The 15,276-nt window shown below is 48.4% G+C and overlaps 1 protein-coding gene across 2 annotated transcripts in view; it reads right to left on the reverse strand.

The window, feature by feature from the left end:
• The window catches only part of SEMA5B (semaphorin 5B), a 118,568-nt gene that overhangs the window by 50,300 nt on the left and 52,992 nt on the right, over positions 1-15,276 (reverse strand). Inside the window, exon 1 of one of the 2 annotated variants that reach the window (XM_030801895.1) lies at positions 2,404-2,567. The exons of the other annotated variant lie outside the window; for it this stretch is intronic. Coding sequence (XP_030657755.1) covers positions 2,404-2,527 — 124 coding nt within the window. The 5' untranslated portion in view covers positions 2,528-2,567. Of the gene's footprint in view, positions 1-2,403; positions 2,568-15,276 lie in introns of those variants that run through there. 2 annotated transcript variants of the gene reach the window in all.

Genomic DNA, 15,276 nt, shown 5'->3' on the forward strand with positions numbered 1-15,276 from the left:
GGAGGAAAGCCTTCCTAGCACTCTTCAGCTCTAAAATTGGGGGGGGTAGGAGCCTCTCCTACCCCCACCCCCTTGCCCTCTCCCAGGGGCAAGTTCATCCCCTGCCTCTGCTTTCTGCAGTCTGGGCGGCGTTCTTCTCTCCTCCATATATTCCTAGAAACCTCCAAGTCACACATGTGTGTCATGAGTGTTCTGGCAGTCCTCCCTGCAGTCCCACCCACATCCCTCCAGCTGCAATGGGGAAGATAAAAGGAACAAGGTGATGACCAAAAGTTTAACAAGAAGGGCTCTGACACAGATCACATAATTCAACACTGTACTTTATAGATGAAGAAACTGAGAATGGGAGGAGACAGCAAGATTGGGCAGGGAGCTCGTGGCAGAGACTAAGTAATAGTAGGATTAAGTAACAGTGACAACAACAACAAGAACCATGTTATTATGTACCCAGAAGTGTTCTATGCTCTTTATATTATGCCACTTAATCCAAACAATAACCCTGTGAGGCGGATATTGTAATCACCCCCATTTCATGGATGGGAAAACTGAGGCACAGACCAGTTAAAGTAACTTGCATGAGGTCAAACTGGTAAAAGCTGGATTCAAACCCAGGCAGTCGGGCTCAGGAGTCTGCCCCTTACTCGATGCCAGCACACCACACAGGACTCAGCTATTTAGAAAATGACATTATTTGACATAGCCATGTGGGTGGAGCCCAGGCCACTCCAGGGAATGTTTGCAGATGGCGAAAATCTCATAAACATGGTCTATAATCTTCTGTATTTGTGATCATAGAGACTGGTCTTGCTCCTCCAGACAGAGTAAGTCAACACACAGTAAGAACTGAAAACAAGAATATAACAAGAATGTTTACATCACTTGGGAAAACAAAGTGTGAACATCATGAGGGCAATTGTGTAGAAGACAGGCATGTGGAGGAAGATGGACCAAATGCATGCGCAGAGAACATGCAACCATCGGGGAGAACCAGGCCCCTGCCTCATAGAGTAGCAGTGTGGCTTAAATGAAATAAGGTGAATAGCATGTTTGGTTCATGCCTTGCACAGATTAGCATTACAAATGGTGGTGGTGGTTTTACTAAGGTAATATCATGAGTAGGATTTTGTTTCTTATTTACCAAACATTCTGTAATGTTTTATTGTTTTTGCAAGGAAAAAGAAAACAAAGCAGACTTGCCTACTTTAATTGCTGAAATTAAATGCTAAGGATGTCACCAGACGCAAATCAAGCTTATCTATTCATTAGAGCAGCCTCCTTTTCCTCCTCCCCATGGGCAGGCTCTCTCCGTAGAAACATTTCACTATCAGATATTCAGTTGCTGCATAAAATGAAAACTGCATTTGAAAACATGCCCACAGCTCAAAAACAGGCAGCAAATCCAACTAAAGCCCTGGATTTTCTTGGGATTTCCAGCATCAATTCAGTTGCTCAGCATAAATCTTTGTGGGGAGGGCCCATTTCTACTCACTTCCCCCAGTAAGTTTCTTCACATCCCGAGAGTTAGTTCTCTGTAATTCAAAGAGCTCCTACAGAGATGGATGGTGGTGATGCTTACAGGACGGTGTGAATGTATTTAATGCCACTGAACCACATACTTGAAAATAGTTAAAATGGGTTGGTGGGAATGTAAAATGGTGCAGCCGCTATGTAAAACAGTCTGGCAGTTCTTCAAAAAATTAAATATAGAATTACTATATGATCCAGCAATTCCACTTCTGGGTATATATCCACAAGAACCAGAAGTAGGATATCGAATATTTGTACACATGTTCATAGTAGCATTATTTACAATAGCCAAAAGGTGGAAGTAACCCAAGTGTCCATCAACAGACAAATGGATACACAAAATGTGAAAGGTATATACAATGGAATATTATTCAGCCTTATAAAAGGAGGAAATTCTGCCACATGCTACAACATGGATGGCCCTTGGGGACATTATGCTAAGTGAAGCAAGCCAGCCACAAAAAGATAAACACTGCACGATTCCATTTATATGAGGTACCTAGAGTAGTCAAATCCATGGAGACAGAAAGTAGAATGGTGCTTGCCTGGGGCAGGAGGAAGCCGGAGTTATTGTTTAATGGGTGTAGTTTCAGTTTTGCAAGATGAAGTATTCTGGAGATGGAGGGTGGTGATGGCTGCATAACAATGTGAGTGTACCTGATGCTACTGAACCATGGACTTAAAAAGGGTTAAATGGCCAATTTCATGTTATATATATGTTACCACAATTTTTAAAAAGGAAGAGCTGCTCAAATACAGTGGACTGAGGTCCTAGGAGGTATGCTGATGATGCCCCAGATGAGGGGGTCTTCTCCTTGCTCTCCCCTCAGTCTGGTACCTGCTGCAGCCCCCTCACACTCCCCTGGGCACACTTACCCCTGACCAGTGAGAGAAGCCAGCCCCCTACTGTCCGTCCACACCTTAGCTGTTGGGCTGGGGTATCGGGCGGCCCAGGGACGAGGTGGTGGGCAACAGGAGACGGAGTGAAGCCACAGGGCATCCAAGAGATGCAGGCCAGGCATCAGCTGGAACCACTCACTGAAGGGGGAGAATTTTGGGTGAGTCAGGGATACATGATGAACCAGGCAAAAGAGATGAGGTCAGATATGAGGCCAGACTGCCCCAGGGACCACATGGTTACTGCTGTTGTTTGTTTCTTGGTGCTGCTTTAACAAATCACCACAGTAGTGGCTTGAAACAAATTTTTTTTTTTTTTAAGGCAGGGTCTTGCTCTGCTGCCAAGGGTCTAGTGCAGTGACATGATCACAGCTCATTGCAGCCTTGACCTCCTAGGCTCAAAAGATCCTCCTGCCTCACACCCCCAAGTAGCTGGGACAACAGGTTGCACCACCATACCTGGCTAATTTTTAAAATTTTTTGGAAATATTATCTCACTATGTTGCCCAGGCTGGTCTTGAACTTCTGGCTTCAAGAGATCTTCCTGCCTCAGCCTCCCAAAGTGTCTTCCTGCCTCTCTCTCTCTCCAAAGAGACTACAAGCATGAGCCACCACGCCAGGCCTCAAACACACATGTATTACCTTATGATTCTATAGGTTAGAAGTCCAACATGGGTCTCAGTGGGCTAAAATCAAGGCATTAGCAGGACTGCATTCCTCAATGGAGGCTCTGGGGGAGAATTCATTTCTTCACCTTTCTCAGCTTCTAGAGGCTGCCCACATTCCATAGTTAAAGCCAGCCGCATTGCAATCTCTAACCCTTCTTCCACTGTTACCTCTCCCGTGGACCACAGCTGGGCAAGGTTCTCTACTTTTAAGGATCCATGTGATTACATTGGGTCCATCTAGATCATCCAGGATAATCTCCCTACCTCACGGTCCTTGACTGAATCACATCTGCAAATTCCCTTTTGCCTCATAAGGCACCATATTCATAGGTTCTAGGGATTAGGACATGGACATCTTTGGTGAGCCATTATTCTGCCTGCCACACCTACCCTAGGGACTCCCACTCAGTCATTCCCACATGGCAAACACATTTCTGGCATCCAGAGACTCATCTGTGACTGAATTTCTGAAGAAGGAGTAGCAGCTAGTAAATGGATCCCGGCAAGTCATGGCCACATGTTCTCAGAGAAGAAGGAGCTACTGCTGGGGGAACATCAGGAAGCCGGACATGCAGGCCCGGGGGGCGGGGCAGAGGGAGGAGCAGAGATGTGGAAATGATAGGCACAGGAAAGGAGAACAGGGTCTGTCCGGTGAGAAAGAGGACGGCCACAAAATAGAAAGGGGAGATCGCGGGAAGACCTTCCAGGTGAACTGCACTCCAACAAAAAGAAATTCATCAACACCGGCACACAAGGTGATCATTATTCACTTCCCAAAAGGATTTTCCAAAGTGTTCTTTAAGTAATGAGCTCCACTGTGTTCTTAAAATAGGATTTACACCCAATTTTTCAGTAACACATAAAGGGATGCCTGCAAATCTATGGAAATGAAGTGAGACCAGTAACATCTGCTTCCTTGCTTTCTGGGCTGGTGGTGTCAGAGGGAGACAGAAAGAACCACAGACTGTGGTGATGGGCTCAGACTCTGCCCCAGTTTCCCCAACCCCCTGACCCCCCATGAAAATTATCCCATTTAATGCACGCACCACCCTTACTCTCATTTGACACATGTATAAACTAGAGAGGCTAGAGAGGAGGGAAAAGTCACAATGGGTGGCTACAGGTCTGGTCTGGCCTAAGGGCACTCTGACCCCAAAGCCCCGTTCTTTTGGCCACTCACAGAGAGCAGAGACTTTTCAGGGTGGCAAAGAGTTGTGTGTGTGTCTGTGTTGGTCACAGAAGCTACATCCCTCCTACACGCTAAAGTAGATGAGCAGACAGCACCAGGGGCTATTGCTTACCTAGCAGGTCATTTCTGGGATGTTAATGAAACTTTCAATTACAGACCAAGCCTTTCCTTCTAAAGTTATTAGAGATAAGAATCTGAACTGGCTGAGTGCAGTGGCTCACGCCTGTAATCCCAGCACTTTAGGATGCCGAGGTGGGCAGATCACTTGAGATCAGGAGTTCGAGACCAGCCTGACTAACATGGTGAAACCCCATCTCTACTAACAAACAAATTACCAGGTGTGGTGGCCTGCACCTGTATTCCCAGCTACTTGGGAGGCTGAGGCAGGAGAATCACTTGAACCCGGGAGGCAGAGGTTGTAGTGAGCCAAGATCGTGCCATTGCACTCAAGCCTGGAAAACAAAGCAAGTCTCTGACTCAAAAAAGAAAAGAAAAGAAAAGAAAAAGCTGTGATATAAGTGGCTGATTTTATTCTAAAGTTATTAGAGATAAGAATCCAAATGGCCTGAAAGAGGTCAAAAAGCTGTGATATAAGTGGCTGATTTTGTGTCTCGTTGGGGAGCCAGCTGTAGCAGATAAGAAAGGAGACAGAGAACATGGGGTATCGGGAGGAGCAGAACATTTGACTCCCTTGGCTTTCTGGAAATACCACTTGGGCATCAAAACAGATCATATAGAGGAAGGTGCCATAAAAATATTGAACCCTGTTTCTACTTCTCTGTTGTTACACAGTCCGGGTTCTTTCTACCCTCTCAGTTGGCCCTAACTTTTCTTTCTGGTTCTTTCTCCCAAATGTGTGGTTCTCAAAGGTTCTATCCTCAATTCCCTCTTCTCTCACTGTAGCCAATACTGGGTGGTCTCAGCCACCCTCCCTTCCTCCATCCCCAAGGCTTCCACTTCCACCCCTACCCCACCAGCTCTGCGGATTGCCAGCCCTTCTCTTCCAGACTCCAGACCACCAGGCCACCTCCGTCTCCATGTCATCCAGGCATCACTACTGCAGCCTGCCCAAAATAAATTTGCCATTTTTGTCCCTTAACCTGCTCCTCCCACATTCCTCATTTCTGTCATTGGTCCTACAATTTCCCCAAATGTCCTGACTCATGTTTCAGCATTCTCAGGCTCTCCTCTCTCTCTTCTCCTACAGGCAACCCACTGTCGAGTCCTGGCACCTGTACCTCAGTGGATCCCAACCCCAGATGGGATGGCAGGTGACATGTGACATATGAGCTAAGTATGTGGGGTGGAGGCAGAGGAGGATGGGAGGACACACGTTTCGTCTGGGTAGGACAGCTACCAGCTACCCAGCTCTACTTTCCACCAGCTAACTGTTGCTGTGTGAGGACACAGGCCCAGACCTGCCTATTTTTAAAGAAGATCTGCACATCTGGATTTATGTGAAATTTTTCCCATTTTTAAATGCTTGCAACCGCTTGCATTTTTTGAAATCCCTATGTGCACCAAACAAAACATGTCTCTCTGTGACCTCTGGGCTTTGGTCTCTCTCTCCCACTGTTCCTTCTTTCCATTCCTACTGCCAATATGTCCATGCCTCCCTCCTGGACAAGGGAACCCCCTCTTCCTGGGTCGCCCTAGCCAGCTTTCTCCCTTTACCCTTCGCTGGTCTCAGGGCCCCACTGAACAAATGTTGAGTTCTTTAGCTTCAAACTCAAGGCCCTCCAGAGAAAAAGAGAATAGTGTGGGGGAAGGAGACAGAGAAGAGAAGGCTGCTGCCACTCAGGGTGACAGAGCCATTAATTAACAGAGTTAAACATCTGGTGTTTAATTAACACTCTCCCTCCTCTTTCATTCTCCCTCCCTTTAACTTTCCCAGAGGGGCTCCACAGTGGGTGAAACTGAGCAGAAACCAGGAGAACAGCCTCCTGGCTGAGTCAGGGAGGGAGGGCGAGGAGGCTGGTGTTTGATTCCATGTGCTGGAGGAAAGAGGACAGTAGGGTAGCTTTGTGACTGGCTTACTTCACTTAGCATAATGTTCTCAAGGTTCATCTAAGGACAGGCTAGGAAGAAGCAGCTTGACATTTCAGTGATAGGGGCTGTCCAGAAGTTTCTTGGGCAGGAGCTGGGGGCAGGAGCTCAGTGCCTGGGATTATACAAGGAAGTCCCCAGCTCTCTTTGTGGCTAACGTGATTGCCTCCCTGAAATTCATTCCCCCATTGTCTTCGATAGTAAACTCCCACATTGCACACAGTGGCAATGTTCCCAGCCTCAGGTGAGACACTTGCTTCTTCAGCCTCTTTTGAAGTTACGGGTGCTCAGGTCTGACCAAGGAGAAATAAGCAGAAGTCTGCTACAGGCTCTGGGAAGATATTTGTCTTCCTTGTAAGAGATAGACTCAGTGGGCACCAATCCCTTTCCTTTCTCCACCTTCCTCCCTTGCATTTGAATGTGATGTCTTGAGCTACAGCAGCCCTGTTTTAACCATAAGACAAGAGACAAGCCAAGAGGGCAACAGAATACCTTGATACTGTTGAGCCAGTGAGCAAAGACCAGCAGCTGCTGCCACTTCCAAAACCTCTTGTGAAGTGATTAAATGAATCCCTCTGTTTAAAGTTATTGTAGATGGTGTTTTCTGTTACATGCATCCAAAAGCATTCCTAAGTGATACACTCCCTACCCTAAAATCTCTTCTCTCTAGGGAGATAAGTAAGTGACCACTTGTTTAATTAGAGTGGGGTAAATTCAAGAGCAGACATGCTGCTCAGAGTGCCTCCCAATCTAGATGGCCCAGGACCCAGGATTAGGAACTGGAAAGCAGATAGTAGAGTAGGCCATGGCCGCATGAGATGGGAGCTCTGAGGGAGTCCTTTCAGAGCCTGCCAGACAGTGGGAGCTTAGCCGACACGGGTTTGTGTGGATACATGAATGGCTGAATGTGTCACTTCTTGGCACAGGTGGCCCAGCAACAACCAGCTGGAAGGAAGGGACTCTCCAGCAGCTAGCTTGAATCTCTCTGATTCCAGACCCTTCTCAGAAGGCCATGCTGGAACACCTCTCCCCTTCAGAAGTTCCCTCCTCCTCCCCACTTCCTATGATGCCCACCTACCCTCTTATTTGGCACTTAATCAAACCTCCCCATTTGCTCCAAATATGGCTCTTGGTTTGACTGCAAACCCCGGGAGGCAGATACCACTTCCTTTTTCAGCCTCCAGGACCTACCAGTGTCTTGAACACTGAAGACAGTTGATAAATGTTTTCATTTGAAGTTGATGCTTTGGAGGGTGCAAAGAAGTTTGTGACTTAAAGAGTTGCTCAGGGAAGAGCCCCTCCTAAAAAGAATAGTCCCAGAAGTCTGTAGTACTGCCTGAAATTGTACTGTCAGACATGGACTACACTGACTAGCTGAGTCACCTTAAGTGAAACAACCACTGTCAGCAACAGTTTTGTGTGAGGGGAGTGCCAACTCAGCATGGAAATTCATTGTAAGAATGTTTATTATTATTATTATTATTATTATTATTTGAGATGGAATCTGGCTCTATCGCCAGGCTGGAGTGCAGTAGTGCTATCTCAGCTCACTGCAAGCTCCGCCTCCCGGGTTCACGCCTTTCTCCTGCCTCAGCCTCCCAAGTAGCTGGGACTACAGGCGCCCACCACTACGCCCAGCTGATTTTTTTTTTGTATTTTTAGTAGAGATGGGGTTTCACCTTGTTAGCCAGGATGATTTCGATCTCCCGACCTCAAGTGATCTGCCCAACTCAGCCTCCCAAAGTGCTGGGATTACAGGCATGAGCCACTGCGCCCAGCCTTAAGAATGTTTATTATAATAAGCCTTTAAATGTGATGAGTCTTGGAAGAATTATCCCAGCAATTATTCACTTTTGAATGTAATCTTGTAGATTTTAGGGTGGTGAAGGACCTTAGATTTCCTCCTCCTAACTACCCCCACACGACTTCTAAACTATCTTCAGAAGTAAGCAAGGATCTTCTCGAGTTGAATTAACGTGGCATTTCGTAGGAAAGAAAGAGTAGCAGGTGCTGTTGGTGCCTGCCCCATTCATAGGTGGGTGCACCCATCCAGATTGGCTGTTAATAGTTCACACCTGCAACCTTCTCCAGAGGCCTGCCCTTAACCCAATGCAGACTCCTGGAGACTACAACCCTCACCACCATTCCAAGGCACTTGGGCAATCACCAGCTGACAGAGGCGTATAGAAGCCCAGCCCCCACATCTCCAGGTGCAGTGGATTCTGTGGTGCCATTCATGCTCCAGGGCTCCTCGTGGGATTGTGGGATCATGGGATTATGTAGCCTTGGCCTCGTCCTCTGCTCTACCCTGGTTCTTCTGGAGGACACTACCCGGTCAGTCACTTGCTCAAGAATATCTGCTCAGGCTTTGCTTCTTCCAGGGAACCTGGCCTGAGATAGGCCCTTAGGCTCTTTCTGCCTTCCCAGATGAGGACTGAGAAGGAGGTAGGGGAAGAAGCAGGCTGGTATCAAGACTAAGCTCTGCACACTTCTCTTTTGGCCCAGGGCTCTGCCCTCTCACTGTGTGTACGAGAGACCATGCACCGGGCCCAGCCCTCAGCCCGCCCAAGGACTGCAGCCTTGACCAGAGTTAGCATGTGTTCCTGCATCCTCCATGCTCTCCTGACCTCCCCGGCTATCACCTTCTCTCCAGAAAATGTGCAGATCCTCTCCAAGTCCCAGCAACACTTTCCCAGAAAACTGTAAATCCAAAAATCAACTGGTCTTTATGTCACCACATTATCAGAATTGGGCCCCCAGGAAGGTTTAGGCTCAGAGACTCACAGAGTATTAGTGTAAAAAAGGGCCTTGGGAGGCGATGTAGCTACCTCCTTCACAGTTTAATTTGGATTATACTTCTGCATCTGTGCCACTCCCCTCTCACTACAATTGCGATAATTATGGTCTGCTTTATTCTCTTCTGGACCATTTACACAGGTGAACAGAGATGGAAATGCATGGATGCAAATCCCCAACCCCAGGCTCTTTTTTCAGGGTTTGCCTCCCTAGAGGCAATGAACCTGAGTCAGAGAGGGATGGTCGCCTTGGGGGTGACCTAGTAGCAGGGTAGGATGGGGGTCCAGCCCCAAGGTGCTGTGCCTCTTAGATTGGAAGTGTGGGAGAAGCAGCTGTTTGCACTATATGTATCCTACTCCAACGCCCGCCCCAACACTACTGGAAATACATTTCTTTCCAGTAGAAGTGAAAGGGCAGTGGAAATCAGGTCAGTTTGGATCTTCCTATGGTTAATAATGTCTCTGTGGGCATCTGAGGTCATCCTGTCCATCCTCCAGGCTCCAGGAAAGACAGTTCCTCCTTCAGTCCAGGGTAGCTTTCCTCCAGCCACATCTCTTGGTGACCTCAGCTGTGTCTGGTACCCATCACTGTCAGGACATTCTTACATCTTTTCTGCCACATGAGCCAACATTCATCAAGGATCCTAATAAATGCTATGGGCCATAAGTCTTGGGGCAGGTCATTTTCTCTCTTTGGAGAACCCCTCTTTTGAGCATTCTATCATCTTCTGTTCACTTACCAGTGCTTACATCTGACTCCAGTTTTCTCACCAATGATCCCCAACTTGTCAAATCCCAGATACCAGGACTTCTGGTGAAAATACATGGGTTCTGTGCTCGAATAATTTTAATTATATCTAAGCTTCCTTGTGTTCTTTTTTCTATGACAGACAGTGTGCTAATTGTTTTTCAAATGTGATCTCATTTTATCCTCACCATATGGCTATAAAATAAGCTTTACTGCCTTTTTTCAGATGAGGAAACTGAGGCTCAGAGAGGTTGGGTGGCTTGCCCAAAGTCACACCAGAAGTGGCAGAGCCGGATCTGCCCTCAGATCTCTTTGATGCCAAAGCCCATGCTCTTAGTCAGCCTGCTTCCCACCTCCTTCCAGGGATGCTTTGGAGACACATTCCCCAGGAAGGAAGGTGAAGGTGCTCTCTCCTGGCTGTGGGGGCACAGAGAAGGGATGCCACCCAGGTCTCCTCCTGATTCCCTGTATCCAAAGTTGAGTCCAGCCCAGTTCCTCTCCCACTGCCCAGGGCTTCCTCCCTGCATCCTATCCTGTGCTGGGTTCTGGATGCATTTTTTTTCTCTCTCCTGGTCGGTATGCCTGCTACTGCCAGGGCCTCTGATCATAATTCTCTATTCCAGTGTCTCCAATGAGAGCTCCCAGCTCCACTCTCATTCTGTTCCACCTCATGGACATCACAGCCCCTAGGTCACCCCAGCCTTCCTGGCACCCACCTGCACTGATATTTCTGTGTCCCTCTCACTGCTGTGGGTGTTGGAGTCACTGGCCCCTTCTGCTTTCCCAAGTTCCCTGATGCAGGGAAAGTCACTGCTCATTAGTTTGTGCCAACAGCGGAGGTGGCAGAGAGCAGCGAGGCAGATAATCTGAGGTAGTGGGGAATGTAAGAATCGTCTCTATTTGGCTGTGGAAGGTATTTTTGGACTTACAGTTGAATGTGGGTGTGTGTTATATGCTAGGAATTCACAATACTTCAAACCAAATACTGAAGCTCAACCAGCAGGACCTGGCTGCTGGTTTCAGGAATTAGAAAGCTGTCCACCCTGTTCCTATTTCCTGCAGAGCTGGGTGACTCCGTGTCTCGGCTGATGTTCAGGACCAGCTGAAGCAGAACTGCTACTTCTCTAGGGCTCAGAAACCACACTTGCCCCTGACCTAGAGCCTGGGCTGCAAATGTGGATGCCCACAGCAGGTGGGCAGCCAAGTGAGGCCAGCTGGTGTCACACAAAAGGGAATGGCAGAGCGAGGACTGTGAACCCCTTCAGGAAGGCACCATCACTTCTCAGGGGCAGCTGCTCCTCAGCTCCAGCTGATGACAGAGGCCAAACAAAACACATCTGTGAAGGAATTTGGCCCACTGACAACTGGTTTGCAGTCTCCTGCCTCGTGGTTCTCACACTAATGTGCATCAGAATTGCCTGGAGGGCTTGTTACAACCGATTGTTGGGCCCCTTCTCCAGAGTTTCTCATTCAGTCAATCTAGGGTGGAGCCCAAGATTTTGCAATTCTAGCAAGTTCCCAGGTGATGCTTACGGTCTAGGGACCGCACTTTGGGAACCACTGCTATAGCCCAGCAGCTAGAGAATAGGAGAGCTTCCCACTTCCTTACCTTTTAGTATTTGCAAGCCTTTTTTTGGTAAGTGTCAACTCAAGAGGTAATCGTGTCCTTTCGAAGCTAAAAGTCAGAAGAAAGGGTGAGACACATCTATTAAATGGCAAATATGCATCAGAAGCTTTCATGAACATCTCGTTTAATCATCACAGCCTTCCTGCAAGGTAGGTATTATCGCCCCTACTTTACTGCTGAGGATCTAAAGCACAGAGATGTTCATGACTTGCCCAAGGCCGCACAGCTAGGAAGGACAATTCTGGGACCGAAATCTACAACAGCCTAACTCCAGTGCCCATGCTTTTCCCAAATCATCAAACTGCCCAGAGAATCAGGGCCTCTTTGCAAAATATACCCTCTATCTGGGGGTTGAGCAGAATAGCCTTCCCTTTAGGGGCCCTTCTAAGTTTGTCCATCGGGGCAGCTCACAGTAAGGGCTGGATCAAGAGCCAGAAGGCTTGGAGAGGGGAGAGTCTTTTGCCTCCTTCCAAAGGGAATGATCAATAAAGACCTGGTCCTGGAGCACTACCCAGTGGCCTATAATTCCCAGGAGACAGGAGGGCTGACCCTGGGGCAGCATAGTGCCCTGGAAGTGCCAGGCCTGAGGAAGTCACTCCTGAACAAATCACCTTAGTCCTTGGGAATACATCAGAGCAGGATGGGAGAATTATCTGGTTAATGTCTGCAAACTGGTGGCAGGAACCATGTCTGTTTTGCTCAGTGCTATATCCCTAGCTGCTAACCCAGCACCAATCACATAAGAGACGCTGAATTATTTGTTGAATGAGAGAATGACTGAATGGTGGAACAAAGGGCAAGGAATCTTTGCTCTTAGCCAAAGGGACTACAGATAATGTGCCCACTCATGGCTGAAAGTGTAGACCCTCATAAAGCAGCCAGCCTTGAGAAGGGAGATATGGCAGGTGATAATTCTGCTTCAGGTAATTGATCGGAAATGTTTTCCAAATCCATCATGGGCCATGAAGCAAAGATATTAACAGGTCTGCCAAGAGCCAGCAAGAATAAGGTCTTATTCACCTCTGGATCCTCAGCCCGTGTCTATTGAATGAATGAAAGTGAGTCTCTCCTCCTGAATGCCCAGTGGGGAAGGTATTCACACACTTATTGCTGCATGGGTGCTGGCAGGCCTCTGCCCAAGAAGCCTTCCCCAAGGCTTTCTGGAAGGCAGGTGGGGCACGGTGAGAAGAGCATGGACTTGGAGTGGGAAGCCATGGTGCAAGCCCTGATGTCAGCCACTCCTGAACTCATCAATAGACGCGATCCCAGTGGGAGCAACAGGCACTGTGGGCCCCGCTGCCTCCCTTCTCTTTAAAACAGAGAGAATAATGATAGCAACAACAAAGCAATCATAACAACTTCTTCACAGACTTGTGAAGGTGAAATACTTGTGTGAAATACTTGTGCACTGAGAGCGGACAAGCACTCGACAAATGCTTGTTGTCCACATGGATCCGCTGATAGATCCACCATGGCTGGGTCACTTCTCCAGCGTGGAGAGTTTTGAGAAGAGTCCCTCACTGCTCCAGGTAGGAAGCTCTGCCACTACCTGACTTACTTTTCCTCTTGCTGCAACTTAAACCCTCTTACTCCACTGTCTGTGGTGACAAGGAATAGGCCGGCAGTTGGTGAAAGCTCTCTCTAACACTGATCTCCCCTGCCTTTCCAGGAAAGCAGCAGAAACAGATTTTTTGGAGTCAGGAACTAATGTTATGGAGAGTGTGCAATGACTTAAGATGTATCTAAATCAGTGCAACTCCAAGCCACATGGTAACACAAATGGTTCTGCTGCCCATGTGTAAAGCATGCCAGCCCTTTTCCCTGGCATGTGGCACACTCCAGATCTCTCCCTTCATCCAGTTTTGTGTGTGCAAAACTCAGCCTGGATCAGTCACCCTTGAAATTTGAATCAAATAAAATTAAAATTAAAAATTGTTCTTGGATCACACCCTGTTTTGCATTATCTGTGCTATGATTTGACTTTATTCAGCTCTTTAACCACTGGCTCCAGATGATCCCACAGATGTAACTGGGCCAGCACTGGGGAGAGAGACCCCCACCTGAGTTGGTAAGAGCTGTTGGGATGCTGGGCTGGGTGCAGCATAGGTGACCAGCGGAAAGGTGGTGTCAGGAATCATGCAAGTCCCCTTCACGTAGTGGGTCCTTGCTGCTCTTCACAACCACGATGCCATCAGATTCCCTGTGAAGTCTGCAGAAGGCTCGTCATGGCTCCCATTTAACTGATGAGAAGCCAGAGGCCCTGAGAGCAGCTACAGATCCAAATGCTCAGAGTGGGAAGTTAGCCCAGGTCTGCCTTCCCACCCCGCAGCCTATCCAGGCTCCCAGAAACACCCTTATTCCCCAAGTCAAGCCGTGATGGCTCACACTGGATAAGGTCCCGAGCCACTGGGAGTTAGGAGCCTGGAAACTGTGGGAGAAACCCTACAGATTAATGACAGGTCATTCAGAGTGTCTATATACCTTGTTTTGGAAATCTAAGAGGTAAACATAATTGGATTCCAAGGTCTTCAGAAAAATCACTCATAATACTGTCTTTGGGGAGTGAGCAGTGTTGAGACTGGGGCAGGAAAGAAAAATGATGGACTCTTATCCCAGTCTGAGCCCCGACTCCAGCCTGTGTTCAGGCTACGTTTATGTCCTTCTCTCCCTTTACACCCCTAGCTTCTAGTCTAGGTGCCAAGTGGCCCTGGGCCTCTAGTGCCCTGAGGGGAGGCAGCCAATGAGCTGCTAACCCAGAGGACATAAGCTAGTCCAACTCAGCCTCTGCCATGTGACCAGCCAAAAGCAGAACCTCAAACCCCCACCCCAAGATGAGTGGGGTCCAGCCTGGCGGGTGGTGGAGGGTGCCGCATTCTGCTCCCTTTCCTCTTTTAGAGAGGAAAAAAGAAAATGAGTGAGGAACATCAACAGGGACCAGAAGGGAATAAAGAACACTGAGGCCAGTTAATCTGTGAAGGTCATGAAATGGACAGAGTTTTGTTTCTTTTGGTTTATGTTATTGCATTTATGATGGTGTTTGTACAGTAAGTGAAACAGTGAAGGGAAAGTGTCTGGGGTCTGTGTTGGAGCTGCACGATGCTGCAAACTTGGGAGGTTGTAGATTCCCAGGGAGGGCAGGTAATGTGGAGCCTCCCTGTCCCACTCTGGGAATCTGCAACCCACCAAGTGTGGAGCCCAGGACAAAGGGGCAGAGGTATGGGAGTGGGGATGGGCGGAGAGGGAGGAGAAGGTAGGGAGAAATTCCTTAAACTCCTTCAGGATTTCCTTCTGGAGGGCCGTGAGTCTTCTTCACCAGGCCCAATTCCTGGTACTCTGGGTCCTGCCAGCTCAGATTCCTGAACTTCCAGAACATAATTGTGTTCCAGCTCAGCAGGGCACAGCCTCGGGCCGGCTAGGAGCAGGCTGCCGTTCCTCGAATGTACACCCTGTCAGTGCCCAGATCCATCTGGAGAGCAAATGGCTGGCTGAGGGGAGACAGAGCCCAGGCACACCACCCCCCATCTGCTCCTGCCATGTGACACATGCTTGCAGGCGGGGAGGGAGAAGCCTGCAGGTGGTTGGCTGATGTAGAGAGGAGGCTGGGAGAAAGAACAGGGACCAGCACAAACCCACTGTCCAGCCCCGGCCAGAAGCCTTTCTGAGAACTGCTCCCAGCCCTACTCCCATTGCCAGGTGAGCCTCCTCACTCCTGCACACACACAGGTGAAAGACAGGTCTGAGTGAAGGCCAGGCCTGGGACTCCACCACCACTGCCCCAG

Source organism: Nomascus leucogenys, chromosome 21, assembly GCF_006542625.1.
Source record: "Nomascus leucogenys isolate Asia chromosome 21, Asia_NLE_v1, whole genome shotgun sequence".
In the NCBI taxonomy this organism is placed as follows: Eukaryota; Metazoa; Chordata; class Mammalia; order Primates; family Hylobatidae; genus Nomascus; species Nomascus leucogenys.